Below are 23,472 nucleotides of genomic sequence, written 5' to 3' on the forward strand. Positions count from 1 at the left end.
TAATTAATTGTTCTAAATCACAGGTGTCAGACTCAAGTTTAACTCAAGCCTTTAGCCTACATTTGGGGTAGGCCTATGGAAATATTTTTTGTGTAGCCTACAGTTGGCCCACCAGTTATGAACGCACTGCATCTGCAAAGAGTCGACACTCTTCATATATCCACTCAATGTTTTTATGTTAGGCTAGCCTACTGAATGCTTTTGTTCCAAGCGTCTATTGACACTAAACAGACAGATTAATAGTCTATGTTTAGCCTATTGCATTATTTTCCGTAACATAAGCTTATAGAATAATAGTCTGACGTCCGTGTAGCCTACTTTTGCGTTCATTTGATTGAATATTGTTTCTGAAATTGGATAGGCTAAGTCGAAAAATGGGTCATTTTAAAACTTGTTAATGATTTTAATGTGTTTAAATGAGAAACAAGCAAAAGCAAATTTGGGCGGTTTTTTGTGCATTCTCGCGGTTTTTGACGAGGTTTTGGGCTGGAAAACCTTGCTGGCATCTGGCAACACTGATCATGTTAATGAGTTAGGCTCCTTCTTACATGCTTGGGAGTAGCAAAGATTGTATATGGCAGAGCAAGATATTTCATCAGGAGCCACTTCTGGGATCCCGGATCTCGCAAAATCCCCCTTTATGCAGTCCAGAGGCAGCAACTGTTCCGTTGGAGTCTATGGCCATAGCTCAGAATTTCACCACATACGCTAAGGTCTTTGTTAGTAGGAATGTGAATTTTGGGCACGTTTTCATGATCCTCAAAACCTTTTGACCATTTCAGGTACATTTTTAGCCTTTTGAGCATTCCAGTCTGGAGAAAATCAACTTTATATCAGGTGTTGTTGGCAGGTTGCTACGTACACTCATCAATACGTACATATCCTGCGCTGCCATAATCAATCTTTGGGAATAGTATGGTGAAGCAAGGAGACAGGTTGGCCTGGGCTCCTCCCATTCCTGATCTGTGATTGGGAAGAATCTGTAGCTGTAGTGTCACACCTTGCACGTTTTTACCAGTAGGCCAAAAGGTCACAAATGACTGATGAAATGCCTGCTTCTGCTTTGTCAAGAATGAGTTGGTGGATTCCTGTTTGCATTCAGAACACCAAATTACCCAAACCAATTAGTCCAAAGGATATGAGCTGGCCATTATCCATTACCTCTCTATCATTTTGAATGCGTTTTGAATTTGCAACTCATTGCGTGTCATCTGGTCATAAAATCTCTTTAACCCACTTATTAGAGCTCAGTATTTGTATTGATGTCTAATGAATCTCTGAGACTATACTTGGGGTACAGAATTCAGTAAAGATGAACTATTATGATTTAATCATCTTCAATTACAGTCGATGATCTTGATGGACATTGGCATCCAACAGAATAAACAGGATTAAAAAACAGGAACAGGATTAAAGTTCCCATTTGACCCAATCTTTCTCCATGGTTAATCCAGTATTCTCTTGCTTCTGCACCTCCCTCTGCTGCTGGTGTGTTTGTTTGGGGTGGGCTCAGGTATTTCTCACCTGGCTGTGGAGGGGAGGGGTGGGAGCCCCAGCTCCGTGATGGCCCTCGGAGCTGGTGGGAGCAGAGGGTGGTAGCCCAGCCCTGGTGCGCGTACGGCGTGTTGACGAGAGTAAGGCCGAGCACGGTGGGCAGGGAGAACGCTGTGAGAAGCCACTGCATTGAGGGACACACAGACACGCACGCACGCACACACACACACACACACACACACATGCACACACACACACACTCGCACACACACACACACTAGCACACACACCGGGGGGAGCCAACAAAAAGATTTACTGAAAAAAAAGACAGCTTTGCCCCGCTTGAAGCTTTTGGGCTCCCTCAACACAGGGCTAGTGGAGGCCCGTCAGGTTTGGACTGGACAAAGCAGAAACGGCAGCCATGGGAGTCCACAGGACTAAGGTAAGTGGGGCCGTGCTACTGGTTGCTGGTGCTTCTGGGAGAGTTAGCTCAGATTTGGGACACTGGCTGCAAAATGCAACAGGGCTCAGGGGCTTGTGCTCAGCACGGGACACTAACGCCTTTACAGAGGTTGCTTTGGCTTTCTGTCGAGATTGAGACATATTTGCTTTTTAATGGTGTGTGCAGTTGTATATTGAGTGAAAATGTTCTCTTTGGCATTGTGTCAAGTTAATGATATACTGATATTGTTTATATATGGTATGGAGGATATATTGACTGCCTTGAGAATAAGGGTAGTTTTTGTCTCAATGTCACTGATGTGACATCGAAGCAAGGCTGCTTATGTGATCCCCAAACTAGCCTCTGTTGGTTGTAAGGATTATCCCCCTGCCAGTGTTTGACCTCTCTTGTTAACCAGATGACAGTTAGAAGGTAATCACCGAGACATCGATCATTAGCGGTTCACACGTAAACAGCATGATGCTTACAGCAAATACAGGGCTTTTCAGTTGGACTATGCCTCTGAATTATTTTCTACTTTGTTGTTATGGCTGTATATGACATCGAATGCTCTGGCAGAATTCTCTATTGTTCCTTTCAGCAAATCTACAGCTAACTCATTTCCTAATAGTGACAGTTCTTTCTTATTGCTACAAGCATTCTACTCATTTGATTCAGTGAATGGCAATACAGTGCTGATTGGTGTATCTGAGTGCTACTCAGGTGTATCCTAGCAACTGTAATGCCATGGTGCACCTCACTGGCCCTGGGGGCCTGTGGGTTTGTAAAGATCCTCCCCCCTACTGTCTATCAAGCATAGCTCCGCCCTTACTATATCAAAGCTTCCAAAAACCCACCGCACATTAAGCCAGAAATCAAAGAGTGACTTCTCCATTACTGAGGAGCTGATCAGGAACGCTTAAATGGAAGTTCATTTGTTTGCAACCATTTCCCATTCTGTAAATATGGGACTATCCCAAAACGTGTTTCTCCTTCAAAGGAAAACTTGGGTACTCCGGATTTCTCTTCTGTGAAACTAAGGTCAATGAATTTCTCTGTTTCACACACAAGTCAGCACAGAGGGCTTTTGAGCGAAAGAGAAGAAGAAAGAAGCTATTCCTCCAAAGACCTCAAAGCGAGGAGGAGGAGAATTTTGGATCATTCCGGAATGTGGGATCAGCCTGAGAAGTGCTATATTTCAGGAAGGCCTGTAAATGCCTGGCTCTCACACAAAGGCCTGATTGAAGCCTATCACCACAGTATGACTCATCCCCACTAGCCTCCCAGTCCTTGAGGGAGTGGGTTTTCCCCAGTAAGATGAACCGAAAGAGAGAAAAGGAAAGTGGAAGCTGAGGTCAACTCAAACCACTGACTGACTCACAGTCTGACATCTGCAGTAAAAACTGAAGTACTCCAACTCAGACAGTGGTTACTCACCTCATCTCAGGAAAATAGGGTTTTCTCCCATGTTTTACCTTATGTTTCAGTTCTCAACAGCTCAGCTATGGTGATATCTTATCTCCCAACTGTTCCCTGGAGTTTATTCCATTGTCATGTCAACCCAGATTACAGTACTGAATGATTATTTTTATGTTCAAGTTTCACATTAACAGTATTGTCAGACATTCATCTGAACTGAAGATATCTCACAGTAATAAAGTAATCATAGTGTGTGGCGTGATTCTGCAGAGAGGAATGTCAGCATGGTTTCGCCCATCATTAGTTCTATCTTCCAGTCAGTCACAGGTCAGAGGTCACTCTCAGGGAGCCTCATGCCAAGGTGGGGCCTTTGATTATATGTTCCATTATACATGCTGTCGAATTCAGCTAAGAACTCACAACATTCCTCACGTTATCAATCCAGTGTGTGTGTAAATAAATGGAAACAAAGCAAAGGGGCTCAGATGCAGTCATACACTGGTGAAGCCAAACAGGAAGGAAGGAAGGAAGGAAGGGGTGTATCTTGATTGGCTGTTGAGTCCAAATATTCATAGCTTCTTGGTCCCAAATGAAGGGTTTGGGCTAAATGTAATATCGGACCCTCCCAATAATAATATTAATCATTAACACTAGAACTGCAGCGGTGGTCACTTTGACCATTTAAAAAGTTGGATGTAAAAATTACTTTGTTTAAGGAAAAAATACAGTCTTGCTGGCTGAATATATAGAGTTTAAAATCTAAGGGTGAAAATAACTGCTTAATAACAGTTCTAGTAGTTATGAAATGATGGTGCTTCTAGTGTTCTTTGAGGATCCCCCTCAGTGCAGGGTCCTTGGGATTGTCCTATCTACCCACCCCACCCCATGTGGCACACCTAGCTACATAACTACCCCCCCATGTGGCACACCTGTATAACATAACTGGCTGTAATCTGTCTCTGTACAGTATATCTTCCAAAGATGAAATGTTACATGTTATTCTTTCCATGAGCAAGTCTATCATCGTCAGTGTCATCAAATTTTAGTGTGAGTGTGCTATTATAAAGTAGTGTAAGTATGCTATTATAAAGTAGTGGAGAGTTTCTGAATGATAATCAGGCCTGCACCATAATGACTGCACCACATTGTCTCCCCCTGTCACTAGGGGGAGACAATGCTCTCTTGTTCCTGAACCCATTGAGATACAACCTCAATTACACATGGAGGATGTTTGTTTTTGTTCAATGTATTACATTTTTATACAAACACACATATTGTCCACACTGGGCTCCAAGTGCAACTCTCTTGAACTGTTCTACCTTCTGCAAAAAGGATACTTACTGTCTTATCTGAGAGTTGTGTGTGTTTGTTTGTTTGTTTGTGGTTCATAGCAGGTGTCCACTGCATCGTGGGTGTGTGTTCTCCTGCTGTGCGTCCTCCACTGCCACGCTCAGGACGAGTACTCTGGGTACAACTCAGGTACGGGAGTTAGAATTGCATTGCTCAACAGAATCAGACCACTGTTGGATTCACACTTGACATTTTAGCACTGCATTGACTTCTTCTCCTGGAGATGTGAATTAGGGCTTAGGCACAGGATCACTAGTACAGGTCTGATGCAGCTTTTCCAAGCTGTATAGACAGGCGACATACTGAACTTGCAACATACACTTACGGATTTTAATAACATGTTTGTTCAAAGTGGTGCTGTGTCTATTGCAAAAAAGGTAAGCAGATACAATTTGAAATGTACAGTGCTGCACAACAAATTGCATTTGATATTCTATCGCTATTCAAATTTTCAAATTCAAAAGAGGGAAAAAAATGGCAAAGCACTGAATCACAAAAAATTTAAATATACACAACAGGATTCCCCTACTTACAACAAATGTCAGCGATACTTTTCATTTGTAGTATATTCACTATTTGAAAATGCAAATCAACTAAATTCAAAATTCATCCTATGCTATGCTAATGGCTCATCCAGGCTACTTCCTTCACGGGATCAAAATAGTATATATACTGACTGATAACATTGACTGACCAACTGGATACATTTTGAGCACTAATATCAGGTTTATCCATTATTGTGAAAAACATTGTTCAATTGCCCTGTTTATTCCTCTCTTACCAAGGTGAGGAAAATGGTTATGAAGGCTCGTTGGTTGACCGATACGATGATCGCTCCACATACCCAAGCCAAGGTAAAACACAACAACTACTCTCACATATAGTCTGAATGAAATAAAATTTACACTTTCATTGTAATGAGCTGTTTATGAGCTGATTGTCTACCATGATTTTTAAGTGTCCAGAATCATATGTTAACATCTGCTGAATTATTCTATGTATTAATATAAACAGGTTTCGGTGATGAAAGGGTCATATCTTTCTTCAGTTTGAACAAACATCTCTTACATGTATTGTGCTGTTGAGAAAACCATTAGGAGAAAAAGCAACAATTTTGTTGACAGTTTTTGTTGATATTAAATCATGACAGAACATCACAATGTTTACACAAAAGCAAAATTAGTTTTGTTAGCTTTGTTCTTTGGCAAGTTCTGTATCATTTCGGTATAAACCTGTATAAAGAATATCCCCCAGAACCGACCCACACCTATGAGGAGGAGAACACAGCTTCAGCATATGACCCCTACGCCCCTGGGCCCTCCGTGGTCACCATGATGACCGAGGAGCCTTACCCTTATGGCACCACCACCGAAACCTACGACTATGCAAAAGAGGACAAAATCGAGACGTCCCAGGTGCCGTACGACAACGACGGATCAAGCGAAGAGACGCTGGAAGAGGAGGGGCCCACGGAGTGCGACTGTCTGCCCGGGGAGCCAGGATTCGCTGGGTTCGCTGGACCAAAGGTAAGATCGCAGAGGGTGAAATCTCAGGATGGAACATGAACCACGATGCATGCACAGTTGCACAGTTGCACAGTGTAGTGCTGCTTGGATAACGAATAAAAGAAGCTATTCCACAGTCACAGGGTCCATGACCTCTTTGTTATGGATGATCTCATACAAGTGTTCAGACCATACTAACTGTACAACTGACCATTAGCCATGCATCTTTAATACAACTGTACAACTGACCATTAGCCATGCATCTTTAATACAACTGTACAACTGACCATTAGCCATGCATCTACAGTATAATACAACTGTACAACTGACCATTAGCCATGCATCTATAATACAACTGTACAACTGACCATTAGCCATGCATCTATAATACAACTGTCTGGCAGTCCAGGTTTGATAGCTGGCTTGAATTCTTCCCAAGAGGCCACAAGATGTTGATCACCTCTATAGTCCCTCCTCCCAGTTTACCTGCCTAACTGTAGGTTCTTCTCACAGGGCTCCAGAGGCCTGCAAGGAAAGACAGGATTCCCAGGAGCTCAAGGACGTCAGGTCAGTGTGCTAATTTGACAGCGCTCGTTGGTTTTTAGGTGACATTCCTCTCTTGTTTATTGACATGCTCCATTACTGTGTTGCCAGGGTTACAAGGGAACCAAAGGAGTGAGAGGAAGAGGAGGTGACCCTGGCCCTGTGGTAGGTCACTCACCGCACATTTGAGTTTAAGTTGCACACTCTAAAATCCAATACATGAGCTTCTATGTTTGTGTGTGTATGTATCTGAATATTTGAGTGTCTTATTAGACAATCCCTGGTGACCCTTTGACCTTCCTCTAGGGTGATTCCGGGCCTGATGGTGATGACGGGGAGTCTGGATTCTCTGGAGCAATGGTGAGCAAACCAGATAGTCATATAGCAAACCTTTACTCAGAGGACTAAATGTCTTTAATCTTCTGCCAGTATTTATAATGCTGTTATAATTTCTCTTGCTTTCTCACCTTGTCCTCTGCTGTGTCACAGGGTCTGCCTGGTCCACCAGGTGACAGGGGCGAGTCTGGGATCTTTGGCCTGAAGGTAAGGAATTCTACTATACAGCCAAAACAGCCTTTTCAGCCATCTCTCATCTCACAGTATATTGTATTTCTGGAGTTTCTCAATCAACAGTTTCCAGTCCAGTGACCATAAAAGCCGGAATTACATAACAGTTAAGCATTTGGAAGCCACAATTGTGTTGTTGGCACTAAAAATAATGAGCATGTTTCCTCTGGTCTGTAGGGTGACATCGGAATAGAAGGCCCGCGGGGAGGTGTTGGTGATCCCGGGGATGTGGTAAGCACTACAGCCTTTTAAATTGATATATATATACCTGACAGAGAGGCATGGTAGGATGACTCAAATTCAAGATTACTTCCATTTAATGTAGAAAGTGTAGTTGAAGTTTGTTATTTTGTAACAACAGGTGCACACTTTGCCATACTAACGTGTCATGAAGTGATTCACTAGTTTCTCTTCTTCTGATTTTAGGGCCCAATTGGTCCACCTGGAACCACTGGAAGTAGAGGAGCTAAAGGTGTTAAGGTCAGTGTCATGGTGGTCGTGGTATACACATACATCCACTATTCTCAACATATAGTTAATCTGATCAGTACACCTCCCCACAGAACGGTGACATTTTAACATGTGAGGTCTTTAAGATGAGTCTTTGTGCTAGTTACCCCTCAGCCTTTTATACATATGGGATAGAATTTCTTGACTATTGTCAATTATAAATTCAAATGTCCACATTTAAGTTTTTTTTTAAGTGTAAAACTACTGATTGGATTTACTGTAGACAACAACCTGATTAACTAGAATGAAAAGCTTATTAGACACTTTTCTGTCCACAGGGATCCATTGGTAAAACTGGCAAGCAGGGTCCAGAGGGGAGAGAAGGATTCAAGGTGAGACGAAGAGCTTAGCGTAACTGACTACATGTTCAGAGCACCTGCTCAAAGCAAGCCCATGAAATGAGTGGGCTGCCCTGAGATGAGTCTGTGTGAGCATTGTGCACATTGTACAGTAATGCCTAGTATGTGTGTCCCTTGTACTTTTTTGTATGTTACAAATGAGGTAGATTTTGCATCTCTTGCATGACTCTTTGGAAATGCCATTTCAAAATGTAATATGATCATAGCACTGGCTGACTAGTATGCATGCTAAATGTGTCACTGCACAGCCCATCAAAGAGGGGAGGCTTTGGGCATGAAATTGGACCACAAACTCAAACTCCACGTGACTGTTGAGAATGTACAGAGGCCACAAGCCACATATAAATGTTATTGTTGTTGTCAAATTGGAAACCACTCTGCCAGTTGAATTGAGATTCATAGGTGATTTCTCCTCGGTGATTGTACAGGGCCAGATTGGAGCCCCTGGATTCTCAGGAGACCATGGAGAGCAGGGCTACAACGTAAGAGATGACCTCATCCTCCCACACCACTACTGTTGTTGTGTCCCATTCACATATATCATGAATACCTGACTGTTATTTGTTTTTTAGGGTTACCCTGGAGAAACAGGTAGCCAAGGAGAGCCGGGTCCCAAGGTATGCAGCCATGAGATGAGGACTTTACTAACTGATCTGTGAACCGAGTTGAGCACAGTACTTTCCAAAGAGCCTGTGCAGGGGGCCAAATTAAATAGTTGTTTACTATAAGCATTAAAACAACAACATGGATTAAGTCCCCCTGGCCTCAATATTCAACGCCATTTAGAATAAAGACAGTATTTCAAAGCCAGTTTGTCAAAAACCCAACTAACACATGATCCTACCCAATCAACAATGTTACATATCAAGCATTCCAAGCACGCATTGGCTATGTAAGAGACTTAATTTCCGTATTATAAGTCATAGCATCAAAATGAGTTGGAAGCCTTTATTTTAAGGTGAAAGGACAGCATTGTGTTGCTTTAATAACTGCGTGTAATCTGTGGCCATTCTTAGAGTAGGGCTAAGCATAGTGGTTTTCTTGAACAGTTGCATGATATGTCTCAGTTTTAGTAGCACGCTCTCCCTCTGAATAGATGTTAATTGTTCATTCTGTTACAGGGAGACCAGGGTTTTGGAGGTCTACCAGGAAGTGATGGGGAACCTGGAGAGGATGTAAGTAACTTTAGAATAGAATAGCAGTACAAGTGTATCTATTCATGTATGTATAGATTTGTTTAACATGGTTTGTTTTGGGGTCTTTGTTTTAGGGTCCTCTTGGTGTTCCTGGGGTCATGGGCGTACCAGGGGCTTTTGGACCTAAGGTGCAGTAAATGATTATGAATTATTATATATAAATTATTATTAATACTAATTTAATAATATTTATTATTATATATTCATTATTATTATTAATAATAATAATGAATTGTATTCGCTACAGACACACACATTCAGCCTTTAGCTTCATGACTGCACAGTGAACTACAATATGAACTCATAATTAGATATGACATATACTATATATGACTATATGACCAGGACTATATGATGTGTCTGCATCTAAAATACCTCTAATTCATACTGATATGACTTGGATGAGTCACACTTATAGGACTTATATGGCACCACTAATTCCCAACCCAGGACTTATCTGATGGGTCTGCGTCTTTTCCCAGGGGGTGAAAGGTGACCGTGGTCCAAGGGGGCGACGTGGAAGAGTGGGCGCTGGGGTGAGGAGCTGTCCGTTGGAGCGGACATTAGCATTAACTCCACCGTGATCTCACCACTGTCGAGCCGTGCTGTTTCTTCATTTGTGGCCTATAGCTTTGAAATGAGGAAGTCCTATTGAACCTGTGATAAACAAGTGAAATCACCTTTATCCCTAGACAAACACACTGTGGTAAACTTAAAATGCCAAGTAGGACTTGTTATGCCCTCAAAAGCCCCAGATTCCATGATGCCACCAGATTCTATTCTGTGGCTGTAATGTAGCCTGGCCTTTTGATTGGGGAAGTAATACTATCGGGGAAGTCCCCAGCACTGCACTGTTGAGGAAGTCTTGATAGTTCAGATATCTATTTATAGCTGATATGAAAACAACTGAACGACATAAACATTACTGATTGACCAAACAGATTTAGCATTTAGCATTGAAAAATTAGCCCCATTATCCTATTGCATAGTTGTAATAGATTTCACAATTCCATACCTTTTTGTGTCACCTTTTTGTGTCCTCCTTCATGTCCTCACATACCATGTCCAGCTTAAAGCAGTTAAAGCAGTTAGAACACTGCTGGATGTGTAGTGCTATCGGTGTGTTTTACATTCCAGGGCCCCGGGGGAGAGAGTGGAGAGCCTGGTCTTCCAGGACAGCCTGGACCCAAGGGCTTGCCTGGCCAGCTGGTATGTACATCACTGATCTCTATCATCTCCACTGGTGTGAAATTTAATGTACACAGAGATTCCTGTCCATTGTGTTTGCAATGCTCTCTATGAAGGCCCCTAGAAGCTGGCTGTTATCATATGCTGATCATAGATGTGAAATAGTGTGTGATGAAATTACCATTGTTTACTAATATCACTTATGAAATCTGCACAATGCGGAACAATGAGTGGAACAGTCTTAGGACATGTTATGATGTCACATATGTTTACTGCAATGAAGTCTACTATTCGGATGTCCATTGAGCAGAAGTAAAACAGACACTATACTACACTATACTACACTAGGCAAATAATCAGACACTATACTAAACTATACTACACTAGGCAAATAATCAGACACTATACTACACTATACTACACTAGGCAAATAATCAGACACTATACTAAACTATACTACACTAGGCAAATAATCAGACACTATACTACACTATACTACACTAGGCAAATAATCAGACACTATACTAAACTATACTACACTAGGCAAATAATCAGACACTATACTACACTATACTACACTAGGCAAATAATCAGACACTATACTAAACTATACTACACTAGGCAAATAATCAGACACTATACTACACTATACTACACTAGGCAAATAATCAGCAAAAACTCCTCTGTTTACTCTGTTTTTAGGGAGCCAAAGGGGAAACCGGAGCAGATGGACTGAAGGTCATTTTTATGAAAACACACACACACACACACACACACACACACACACACACACACACACTGATATCATATATTTAACTTTTAAATAACAACCCAAAAATCTAACCCATTTCTAACCCGTTTTAGGGTGCAACTGGAAGGACCGGCATTAAGGGAGTGAAAGGTCAGAAGGTAAAATGATCCATCATGTGCTCTCAGCTGACATTTCATTTTTATTTCGATCGTATCACGTAGTTTCCATTGCACATGATTTCTCTCGTCACAATTTCTCCACTTCCTCTCTTCTACAGGGAAATGCTGGTGCAGGCGGAGATAAAGGACAGGTTTGTTTACGACTAACAGACATTACGACAACACTGGCCTTTTCCTCTTTCCTTGATCCTCATGACAAGATGATGCCATAGTGATTAATCAGATTAATTAAAAATGTAAACAAAATATAAAAGAGATGGATGATTACAAATCTATCAGATGAACAATGAAAGTGAATGTGACACTCAAGGGACGTTTCTTTGTCACCTGACCCGAGCCAGCAAGGAGAGAGGGGTCGCCAAGGGCCTGATGGGAAGGTCGGGCGCGTGGGACCTCCAGGCATCCCCGGAGAAAGAGGAGATTCCGGCCCCAGTGGAGATGCAGGGGTCAAAGGTCGCTCAGGACCAAAGGGTGTGGCAGGTGAACCTGTGCGTATCCAAACACAGTCAATTTATTTTCAATTGAAAAAGAAACAACACGTTGACATAACTTCATTTGATCAAACTTGTCTTGATCTGATCCAACTTACCTTGGTTTGATTGATTGGTTTGGTGATCAACTGAACTGGTGAGTTATGATTAAACTGAATAGGTGAGTGCGTATTTCAGTGTACAAGTGATTGACTATATCTGACTGAGTCAGAGACTGAGATCTGATCAGTCTGTCAAGGAGATGAACGTCCACCTGTAGTTTGCATGGTTTAAGTGCACCTGTGCAGCATGTTTGGTGTGTTGACATCCCCACCATGTTAACTAACGGACGCTGGTCTCCTCTCAGGGCCCCGGCCTGACAGATGACCAGGTCCTGCAGCTGTGCCAGGGCGTGGTCACTGCGCAGATCTCCCAGTACGCTGCCTCCATACGCTCCAAGTGTGCCCAGGGATGCCCCATCAACAACCGCACCCTCATCGGGCCCCCAGGACCCCGCGGGCCCACAGGATCTTCTGGCAAGCCTGTGAGTGGCACACATACACACACATGCACACACACGCACACACACACACGCACACACACGCACACACACACACACACACACATACACACACACACACACACACACACACACACACACACACGCACACGCACACGCACACGCACACGCACACGCACACGCACACGCACACACACACATAGATAAGGTCATAGGTTTTAGGTCAGTTGCATTGGTATCAACCTTTTAAGTGAAAAGTGTCCCTGTTTCCAAGATGTATACACTGATTACACTTTCAGGTCAAAACCCTTCACACAATCATCATGTGCATCACCACATGAGGGTTTACAAACTTGTTTCTGTCTCTGAACTCACACACACACACACGTGTCATCACCACCAGGGTAAAGCTGGCAAGACCGGGGCCAAGGGAGGGCGTGGAGTCCGAGGCCCCACAGGGGTGGATGGAGCCAAGGGTGTGGATGGAGATCAAGGTAAACAGAGCTGTGCACCTCACATCATTTTATTATCAGACCCTCTGATCAGGGGGGTGTCAGGGCCGTCTGGCATTGAAATGAGAGGTGGACAAGTGAAGCGGTCAAGGGGTTGCTCACCAAACCAGAAGTTTTAAGTGGCAAACCAGCATCAGGTTTTATTGCATCTCATATTTGTTTATGTTTCACTTGACATACCATAGATTACCGTAGTTGGTTGTAGTTTTATGCGTCAACAGTTCTTTTATAGACACATCTGTCCTTTCGTAGACCCGAGGTGGATTCAAATTCACAAACATAGGCGAATGTTTGCAAACAGTTTTCCGTTAGCCTTGAGTTTTGGCAAACGTTTGTGAACAGTCTGAGGAGGTAGTTCTCTGCGAGTATACAGTGGAACTGGACGTGAGTTTGACAAAGGCAACAATGCAGTTACCGTTACAATGGAATGTTAACACCAAATCGTTCAAATTTCAGAGAAAACATGTTCCTGCGTTCTAATTCGGCAAACATGCCACAAACGTTTGTGAATGTTTGCCGAATTTGAACGCATCTCTGGAAACAGCATCCCATCTCAGACCTTACCTCATGATCTTACTTTGCAGGATGCCCTTTGCATCTTTTAAATGGATCTTGTATTTTGTGACAGGTACAAAGGGTCGCAAAGGAGACAGAGGGGACACAGGGAGTGGTCTGCGTGGTCATGACGGACCCCAAGGAATCAGAGGTAGAGTTTTACACCTGCACCCACGTCACGTCACACTGTCACGTCAACGTGATAGACCTTCTTCTTTTAAGGGCAATTTGTTTTAAGGGCAAAGTGTTTTATAACCTATATACAATATACAGTAAGCATGCCTCTAGCTACAACACATAACTTAATGGGCAGCCGTGGTCTACTGGACCACTGGCTTCGGACTTGTAACCGGAGGGTTGCTGGTCCAAACCCCGACCAGTAGGCACGGCTGAAGCGCCCTTGAGCAAGGCACCTAACCCCTCACTGATCCCCGAGTGCCGCTGTTGTTGCAGGCAGCTCACTGCGCCGGGATTAGTGTGTGCTTCACCTCACTGTGTGTTCACTGTGTGCTGAGTGTGTTTCACTAATTCACGGATTGGGATAAATGCAGAGACCAAATTTCCCTCATGGGATCAAAAGAGTATATATACTTATATATACTTATACTAAACAATTAATTCTAAAGATTTGTTGTGAGCACCAAACAATGCAATGATTTTATGCAATGTTTTTATGATAGAATGATAGTAGAATGATGATAGAATCAATGTTTTTCAGTGTGAGAAATATTAAAAAGTATAAACCAAAGGTCATTAAATCCTAAAGCAAACAAGGTTAGGCACTGCTATAGGTTTAAAAGTCAAGTCAAGTCAAGTCCCTTTTATTTATACTGTATAGTTTTAGTAGAATAGAATCTTTTTCTAGAATAGAATAAAATCTTGTATTTTTCCAGTGTGACATATTATGGCTTTTCTGTCCACCCACCCACACCCACCCACACACACTCACACACACACCCACACACCCATCCACCCACCCACACATATACACCTCCACCCACACACACACACCCACCCACCCACACCCACCCACACACACCCACACACACCCACACACACAGGGTTGCCTGGACACCCGGCTATACCCAAGGACGGAGCTGAGGGTCCTCAGGGGCCTCGTGGGTTCCCCGGGCCGGTGGGTCAGCCTGGCATGGCGGGTCTGGCGGGCGTGCCAGGCTTCTGTGAGGCCCGGGACTGCAGTATCCACGCGCCTGTCATGCGCAAAGAACAGGGTCTGGTGAAGGGTCCTCTAAGCACCAAGATGTGAGGCCCCAGCGGAGCAGACCACAGTGGTAGAGAGTGGGCTTTAGGTCAGTCTGGAAACTCTCAACACCAGGAGTCCAGCGACATCATGAAAACAGTTGCTCTGGGGTTCAGCTCACTTCAAGCGAGGCTTGGACCAACAAGAGGAAAATAACAGCAGAAACAGAAGACTACTGGACCGGAGCAGTTATTGTTATGAAGGCGTCACGGTTCTCAGTTCAGACAGAACTCATTTTATTGTTTTACACTGCAAAAGTTAATCGTCTTTTTTTTCAGCCAGTACCTAATGTTCATATTTTATAGTTTTGTTTAATTTTATTATCAGTGAAACAATGCTGTGGGTACACCAAAATAAAAACGTGTAAATAATTTTGTAAAGCATCTTATGTACATGTACTGTGTGTTCCGAGATAACATGTTTAAGATAAACATTGTCTTACCTTTTCCAAAAAATCGCCCCCTCACTTTTTTAGTAATCCGTCTTGTGATTGTCTTTAAGAACGGGATTCAACCCTTTCAGGCAACCAATTTCAATTGGTGAAACACTTATAAGTTTAATTATGTTGATTTTGGTTTCATGTTCAGTCTGATCATATAACTACCATAGTAGGGAATACAGTAATGTTGCAATGTATTGTTTGATACTATTTCGATTTTTTTCATTCCCCTTGTGTAGTTCACCGTATTGCCAATTCAAGGTGACTTAATGACTCATGCCATTAATACAGTATGTTAAAAAATGTTTTATTTTTGTTGTAAAGAAACACATTGTTCAAGTACAATCTACAAAGTACAAAAGTTTACAATGGACAAGTAAATGGTGAACACAGAAATAATCCAGTAATGACATGGTCTGAATGTGTCACCTCCCGTTTCCTCCTTCTAAATAACGCATCGTTTGCAGGGGAGTTCAAGAAGTTCAAAACATTTATATTAAAATATACCGGTATACACAATTTACAATTTTCCAAGGTTGTTTAATGCCAAATCAATATAATTGCATAGACGTATAATAATGGATGGATTACAAAAACAAGGCATTCTTTTCCTTTAATGGGAAAGCTCATAACATGTTTCTTTTCCTTCTGGGTAGATAAATAAGGGTCATAATACATAAGTCCTTAAAAGGAGCATGAAACTACATGACATGATGACACTGACATCCACATTTCTGTTTACATGGTATAATGAGGAAAGCTGGATGCTTCACAGGCATGTCATCTCCTCAGCATTGATACAACGACACTGTGTTAGGTGCAGTACCGGGCTTTTCAGTACTCTGAACTGAAATGACAGGCCTCTAGAACATCTTTTCTCAACAGACTTTGTAAACAGTTCATATAAATCTCTATAAGGCTAAAAATATATTAAATGTTCACAAAATACTTAATACAAAAATACAAAAAAATGCATAATACAAAAAACAATCATTATTTCCAGATAGCAGCAGTGCAACAATGTTTGCAAGGAAGATAGCAGCAGTGCAACCATGGTTGCATGGGAAAAGGAAATTAAAATTACAATAATAATAATATTTATTCATAAAGCACCTTTCAAGACACCCACAGGTAAGATTTACACCTTAATGCTAAGCACCCTAATACCCTCTTATATATTATTCTTATATATTATACTTATAATATTCCCCCCTGGGCCCTCGTACTATCAGTGAGGTCTAACCAGGTCTACCGTTAGCACCATTATCTAAGCCTGCTTTCTGAGAACAGTATAAAAGCTCCCTATATGTAACTGACCCCTCATCAGATGTTTTTATATTTATATAATTGTGGACATACCATTTTTCATAAATATGTTAAAAAAGATAAAAACGCTTATTTTTTTGATTCCATGGTTCTACCACATTGTCTTACAACCTATGGCATGTGGCAGTGCCATTTTCAGTCAGAACAAACATATTGGTCAAGAGAAAATCAACATTAAATCAATATTTGCCAGGGGTATGAATATTTTTGTTTTTTAACTGTAGATACTCAAGGGGCAATTCAAGGTCTCAGTAGCAGAAAAAGTAATATAAAAATATAACTATACAATTGAAAGTGGCTGTGGGAAATGGTAGCAGCAACAACATATATATGAAAAATTGCAGTTGGAAGAAATTGTACATTTATACAGCAAAGGTAAATACAATGTTTCCTACCTGCTGATGTGGTTTATTATGGGTATGTACTGTAAAGGTTAGACTATGTAGGAAGTAATGTTGCGAATCGCTGATCAATCTGATTGCAATCACTGGTCTATCTTAATTAAAGTTAATTAAAAATCTACACCCATTACGATGCAACCCACAAAGTGAAACGAAATAGTGAGTCTGGTGAAACCAGGCAAATTTTAACACTTTTAAAAAATGCCCATATTTTCAGGATGTTTTCAGATGGGAAGTGAAACCAATTATCCGGCTGAGGCTCCAGGACTTTGGCCACAGAAATTCTTCCACAGGAGGACCCCAGCTGCAACACTAAGCACAAGAGCAGCAACCCCCAGAAGCCCTGGAGAAAGGCGAAGCGAAGCAATCTACCTTGTAATTACATCACCAAGATACAAAATCAAAAAACTAATTTTTTTTTTTACCAAAGTGATGATTTTTTTTTTTACCAAAGTGATGATGACTCTTTAGCCATTCCTGGTGTGGCAGAACTGATGGTTTGACAGTAGTAGGCTCATGTTGGACTGTTCTTCCTGATTAAGAAATCAAATATGCAGGTGAATCGTCGTGAAACAAAAGTATGTGCTTAAAAGCTACATTACTAAACTGAGTGGTGGTATCATGTTGAATCTTACCTGTGAAATGAATTCTCTTCTCCTCCACAAACTACATAAAAAGAGGAAAGAATAGTACTTGTTAGACAGCATAGCAAGGACAAACCAAATTTCAACTCAGTAGAATGTACAAAACATTTATATTTTTTAATCAATTTATACATTGATTTTGCAAAATGTCTTCAGCTATGAGGTTAATTCATGGGGACAGTTAATATGGCATTAATATGGTTTTATGGTTTGTCATTTTTTTACTTGCATTAAACTTGCACTGTCCTGCGGTTTATACACAATGCGGCTAATACACAGGAAATTACTGAACATACTGTACACTAAAGATATGTCAAAGACTGCCATTGTGCATCACTAATTCACAGATTGGGATAAATGCAGGGATCAAAAGAGTATTTATACCTATACTTATACATACACTCAGCCTATGTACTGCACCGTATTTATTAAGAATCATTACGTACCTGCGAACTGCACAGGCGGGTCAGTGTGACGTTCACGCAAGTGCTCAGACTGATGTTTCCTGAATGCAAACTCACACATGGCTCGTGACACTCCACCTTACCATCTGTGTAGGTTGCAAAGGGCTGGGGGTAGATGGGCCACACATCAGACTTTGAGTTTACCCAGGCTCAGGCACACGTCATGTTCAGGGACGGTTGCTTTACTTACCATTCCATTCAGTGACCAGACTTCTTCACATCGTGTCTCTTTGGCAGGGAACTCCGCAGCTATGTCATATTGCGATAAGCCCTCGTGACACGGATACTCCAGGCAGGTCTCGTGTACAGGTGTTCCACTGGCTGTGAGATGGAGCAGAAATCAGAAATCTGTGTACTGTTTTTTTTCTTTCTTTTTTTTGTTGGGGGGGGGGGGGTCAGAGACTTTCTAATAAGGAGACACAGCACTTAAAGAATCCTCCATAGTAATGTATAGAGTTATATGGTTGGCATAATGAACTATGGGATTAGAATTTTCTCTGGGCTAAAAGCACAATAATATGTTCTATGAGGGTCCCCTGAACAGTACTTAGAACATGACTAACATTGCTATCATTGTGCTTATCACCCTTTTAGCCCAGACACTATTCTAATCCCAGTCATCTACAGGGTGGCTTCCTATAAGAGTTGTGTTTTCCTGCAGCATGACATGAAAGTGAAAGTGAAAGTGAAAGTGAACGCAACTCATCATATTGGGATTTTCCCAAAAGACATGGGGATTTTTTCCAAGGTGGTTTTAAATTATCTTTTAATTCCCTCCATGCTTTTAATGTACTGTTCATCACAAAACCTGCATGTTTAGTTTTTCTTAGAAAAGAGAGCTAAAAACCAGTGGCCTGCCACAAATTGGTGGTTATATGTTTATCCAACTTTCATCTGAACCATTGAGTATTTGCTTGATGTAGTATGCCTGTGCTGCAAGATAATACAGCTCCATATTTGGGAAGTTTAGCCTGCAAGTAAAGAAAATTCACGAGCGGACTGATGGTGTTTGTTTTTTTGTGTTTGTGAGTGTGGTTGTAGATGTGGATGTTTTGTCTAGATATGTTAAGTGTGTGTATGTGGGTGGGGGTGTGTACAGTAGTTGTATGGAATGTGGATATGGGTGTAGATGTGTGTTATGTGTATATGGGTGGAAGCCTATGTATATATTGTGTGACTGAGTGATTTGTGTAAATAGAGATTATGATGGTAAAGATCTAATATTTTGTTTTGATATGCATATTGGGACTCCAATGTAATCTCTGAAAGTAAATACAAACAATTATAATAAAAAAAAAAACAAAGGACAGGTTGGGGGGAGGGATAGGATGTGGCTGCGGATATGCCCCCGTGCCCGGGTAAGGTGTGGACACTACAGCCACTTGCACAACTCCAACCCAACCGTGACCCCAGGTGGAGTCTGCACATCACACTCACAAGCAAGGAGAAATGCTGTGACTTCGATGAAAAAACACATACTATTGAGGCTACTATTATTTGTTTTAACCATGTGGATGAAATGCGCTATAAATAAACTTCACTTCAGTTGACTTGACTGACATATGGATAGGATTTTTAAATGTTTTAAATTAGCACGGAACCCTGGAGGGGTCATTGCAAGATATTTTTTGTGTATATCCACAAATCATTTGCTGAATTGCTAATCAAATTGTGCGCAGGTTTGACTAAAGTGTAGGCCTACTATTTTAATTTTTGATAATGAGCGTACAACATGCGCATGATATGATCAAATAGCCTATGAACAAGATTTACTAAATTTAACTAAGATTTACACAATTTAATAAAACGTGACCATAATTTACTAAAATGTACACACAGTCTAATGACACCTCCCGGGCTCCGTACTTTTGAACGTGTTGCTTGCTTCACGAGCACGTGGGTAAAACTACGCTGGATGACGCACGCGGGGATTTCCTCCAAGGGTACTTTCCCTTGGGTAGGGTATAGTACTTTCCAGTGGAGGGGGAAACCAATGTACCACTGATACCTTACCTCTGAAGTGTTAAACAACATGGTCGATCATACACATTTACATAAAATGTATCTATTTAGCAGACGCAAGCAACTAACAAAGCCCATATTTAGGAGATTATTTAAAATGCTGTTGTTTTCGCTTGTAGCCTACTTTCTTCCTCCTTTTACATACAAATCTGCAAAGCAAAGCCTGCGTGGACCAGGAGTCTATAGAGTTAAAGTAAATGGGTGAATTTACTCTATGCAAATAAGCTATTTTAGTAACAATTTTCTACTCACCTCGATTGCCAAACAGACGTAGAACGATAAAAATAAGTAACATTTTCAAAAAGAGCTCGGTAGGCTAATGCGGTGTGCAAAACTGTGTGCAAGACGTGTCATCCGCCAGGTAAACGCAATCAATCTGATTGTGTGGGTTTGACAGTGAACAAACAACAACGACACGACATCATGCATCATGTGACTTTTTTTTTTTGTAGCCTGCATGGTTCTCCTTTCAGTTGTAGCTTAGGCTATATAAAGACATACGCGCATTCTCTCATGTGAAAGTGAATTTTTGAAGGCTACTACCATGAGCGTACCGGGAATCTGTTTCCTTCTCCTGTTGGGTAAGTCACAGAGTCATTGTTTTGGGAGTTTGTATTCCTGTCTGTACAGAATCCAAGATTACTAGTCTACTTATGTTCAAACAATATAGCCTCATAAAAGCACAACGCTTTTTTTTAACAATTGTGTTCATTCATTCAGAACAGCAGCTTTGCTCTTTGAATTTACGAGGCATTAAAGTCACGATTTTAGAAAAAAAAAAATACTGTTAATGAATTAATGATGTGATGTTTATGATGTAATGATGATGACTGTAAAGTAAACTTGATTTAGAACATCTTCACAAGTGTGAATCTTGGAATCTTGAAAGTATGTTATCAACTCCAAAACACTGAACATTTGTATTGTGTACTCATTCCCTTTTTTATGTGTTTGCAGCTCAGCTTGCTGGCACAAGCAGAGGGAATACAATTGAGACGACCTGTACCTGTGGAAGTGTCACAGAACTGGCATGTATGGCTCCAGCAGAGCCTGGAGTCAGCTATCGGTCTGTCAGATGGTACAAGGTGAGTTATGATGATGTCATACAGTTCAGTGTGTCAGCCATGGCAAGGCATATCAAATGATTCATTATTATGTATTTGATTATGTTTGTATATTTTCATAGTAATTGAAGCAATAACTGTGTTGTTGACTAGATTCTCCTTCTCACAATGAGTGCAGTAATCCATAATATATATATTGACCATTGTAATAGGTATACAGTATGGATATGTCTTCTGTGTACAAAAACATATTACAGAAAGATATTAGCATAAAGAGGACAATGGTTAGATCCAAATAGTTATCTAGATGTTAAATGTTGATATGTTAAATGTTTTGTCCCATCAAAGTCTTATCTTATCTCTTTTACTTATAGATTGACAACGAAAATAATTTAAGAGGCCTTGTAAGGAAGCGTCTGTCTCCACAAAACAATACAGCTGAATATTACAAGGGTTTGATCCGCCATGTGGAGTTTGTCTCAGAGAACTCATCAAACCTCGTCTTACCCAATATGACAGCAAGTGACAGAGGAAGATATATCTGTTTGCTGGCTGCACCCTTGGGACATCAAAATCAAGAGGGAGAGGTCTTCCTTAGAGTCGAAGGTGAGTGAAAGAGAGAGAGAGTGAGAGAGAGCAAGTGTGTGTGTGTGTCTCTGTTTGTGTGTGTGTGTGTGAGAGAGAGAGTGTCTCTGTTTGTGTGTGTCTGTTTGTGAGAGAGAGAGAGAGAGAGAGAGAGAGAGAGAGAGAGAAAATCTCATGCCATTTTTTTATTTATTTATGCAGGTTGCCCAAGTTATGATCTTTCAGAGTTAGTCTGGGCCATTGCTCTGCTCTCAGCATCGCTGCTCCTTCTAACCCTAAGCTATGTAAGTACTTCCCTCTGTACATTTCTTCTCATCGGTAAAGTTCTAGATGGTATAACATCTATAGCTTCACTACTACTTTATTAGTAATGTATAGCTGTATTACTACTGAACTGATATACTAAATGTTTTTTGTTTTATTTTACCAGATGTTTTTAAGGAACGCATTAAGGAGTAGCAAAAAGAAGCTACTCAAAGAAAGCCTTTGGAAGATGTCTCACCAGCATGAATCAGCAGGAAACATGATTTATGTTATGGGAAAAGATGGATTGAAAGCTTTCGAAGCTATTTATGTGTGAGATTCACTTATAGGTTGTTTCTTTTCTGCACTGTCAGTATTAGCTTAGCTGCTAACTAGGATTGGAGCAAGACTGAAGAAAAGCAGCCCATCTGACCGCTACTGCCAACTCACCAACCAGAGCATGTTGTGGTCATAGGCAGACCAGACGACCGTTGACTTAATTTGTTTGGAGGGCATCTTAGAGATCAAGATCTAAATTATGGACTGTTCACAGTGTCTGTCTAGATTATCAATGGTGACGACTAGGATTGTATGGATGGCAAATGAGGCAGCTGACCATCTGGACAGACTGGTATGAGAATGTAGGGTTGGTTGGCACATGCAAGAGGATACCACCCTATAGCTATATCAAGAGAGTGGTAGTGCCAGGGCTTCCCAAGAGATGGGGATCAATGAACTCCTGCCCATAACCGAAACACAACCTGCCACTGATCACAGCAATATAGATGATAGGGTCCCAGAGTCGGTTCATCCCTAACAGGGAAATATAGCAGTAAAATATTAAGACATAGTATTTAAAAATATTATAAAAATATTTAAAAGCTTAAATGTTATAAAATATAATGATATTGATTGAGATAAAGGCTAACAAAAAAGCTTAAAAACTTAATACATTTAACAAAATATAAATGAATGCAAATATTAACTGTATATCTTTGTTCAGCCTACAAAGTATAAAAAGTATTACAAATCCCTCCATGGCTGTGGAAGCTCATCTTGAGGATTTGGTTCAGAGCAGTAGATGTAGATATGGCTCTGATTTGGTTACGGTTACAGGGACATCTAGTGGTGAGGTTTCTGAATGGCAAGCAACTGAATTAGATTTCAGAGAGAGAAATGATAGGCAAACATGTAAAGGCTTTTGCTTTGTTCATTCTGAGCTGTAGATACATAGTAGACTCCAGAGACCCACTCCCTATATGAGGGACCTTTTCTAAGCTTATAAAAACACAACTTGTATGTATTACACTAATGACCACTGAATTTGTTGTTGTTATTGTTGTTGTTGTTGTTGTTGTTGTTTATAATTTTTTATACAAATGAAACAATGTCACCCAAAATGTGAAAACTACTGACACTGAATGTAGGCTATTAGTTAAAATATTAATGTAATTTATTTAGGC

At 41.0% G+C, this 23,472-nt stretch overlaps 2 protein-coding genes across 4 annotated transcripts; both read left to right on the forward strand.

Moving 5' to 3' along the window:
• Positions 1 to 1,577: 1,577 nt before the first annotated feature.
• Positions 1,578 to 15,565, forward strand: zgc:113232 (uncharacterized protein LOC541546 homolog). 3 transcript variants are annotated; one of them, XM_042108392.1, is made up of 25 exons: positions 1,578 to 1,936; positions 4,747 to 4,834; positions 5,491 to 5,559; positions 5,948 to 6,231; positions 6,724 to 6,777; positions 6,865 to 6,918; positions 7,060 to 7,113; positions 7,243 to 7,296; positions 7,498 to 7,551; positions 7,747 to 7,800; positions 8,109 to 8,162; positions 8,618 to 8,671; positions 8,762 to 8,806; positions 9,311 to 9,364; positions 9,460 to 9,513; positions 9,868 to 9,921; positions 10,523 to 10,594; positions 11,276 to 11,311; positions 11,438 to 11,482; positions 11,602 to 11,634; positions 11,845 to 11,991; positions 12,341 to 12,517; positions 12,897 to 12,987; positions 13,634 to 13,711; positions 14,622 to 15,565. In XM_042108392.1, the coding sequence occupies exons 1-25, from the start codon at positions 1,916 to 1,918 to the stop codon at positions 14,825 to 14,827; spliced, it is 1,986 nt and encodes a 661-aa protein (XP_041964326.1). In that variant the 5' UTR covers positions 1,578 to 1,915; the 3' UTR covers positions 14,828 to 15,565. The 3 variants fall into 3 exon arrangements, with proteins under 3 accessions (XP_041964326.1, XP_041964328.1, XP_041964327.1); XM_042108394.1 differs by having other exon boundaries at positions 5,960 to 6,231; XM_042108393.1 differs by having other exon boundaries at positions 4,750 to 4,834.
• A 5,015-nt stretch (positions 15,566 to 20,580) lies between these two features.
• On the forward strand, positions 20,581 to 22,913 carry LOC121721477. The gene is made up of 5 exons (XM_042108455.1): positions 20,581 to 20,698; positions 21,075 to 21,202; positions 21,556 to 21,787; positions 21,968 to 22,050; positions 22,197 to 22,913. Exons 1-5 carry the CDS (start codon positions 20,662 to 20,664, stop codon positions 22,344 to 22,346), a joined length of 630 nt encoding a protein of 209 aa, XP_041964389.1. The 5' UTR covers positions 20,581 to 20,661; the 3' UTR covers positions 22,347 to 22,913.
• The last annotated feature ends 559 nt before the right edge of the window (positions 22,914 to 23,472 follow it).

The sequence above is a fragment of the Alosa sapidissima genome, chromosome 10, assembly GCF_018492685.1.
Source record: "Alosa sapidissima isolate fAloSap1 chromosome 10, fAloSap1.pri, whole genome shotgun sequence".
NCBI lineage: Eukaryota > Metazoa > Chordata > Actinopteri > Clupeiformes > Clupeidae > Alosa > Alosa sapidissima.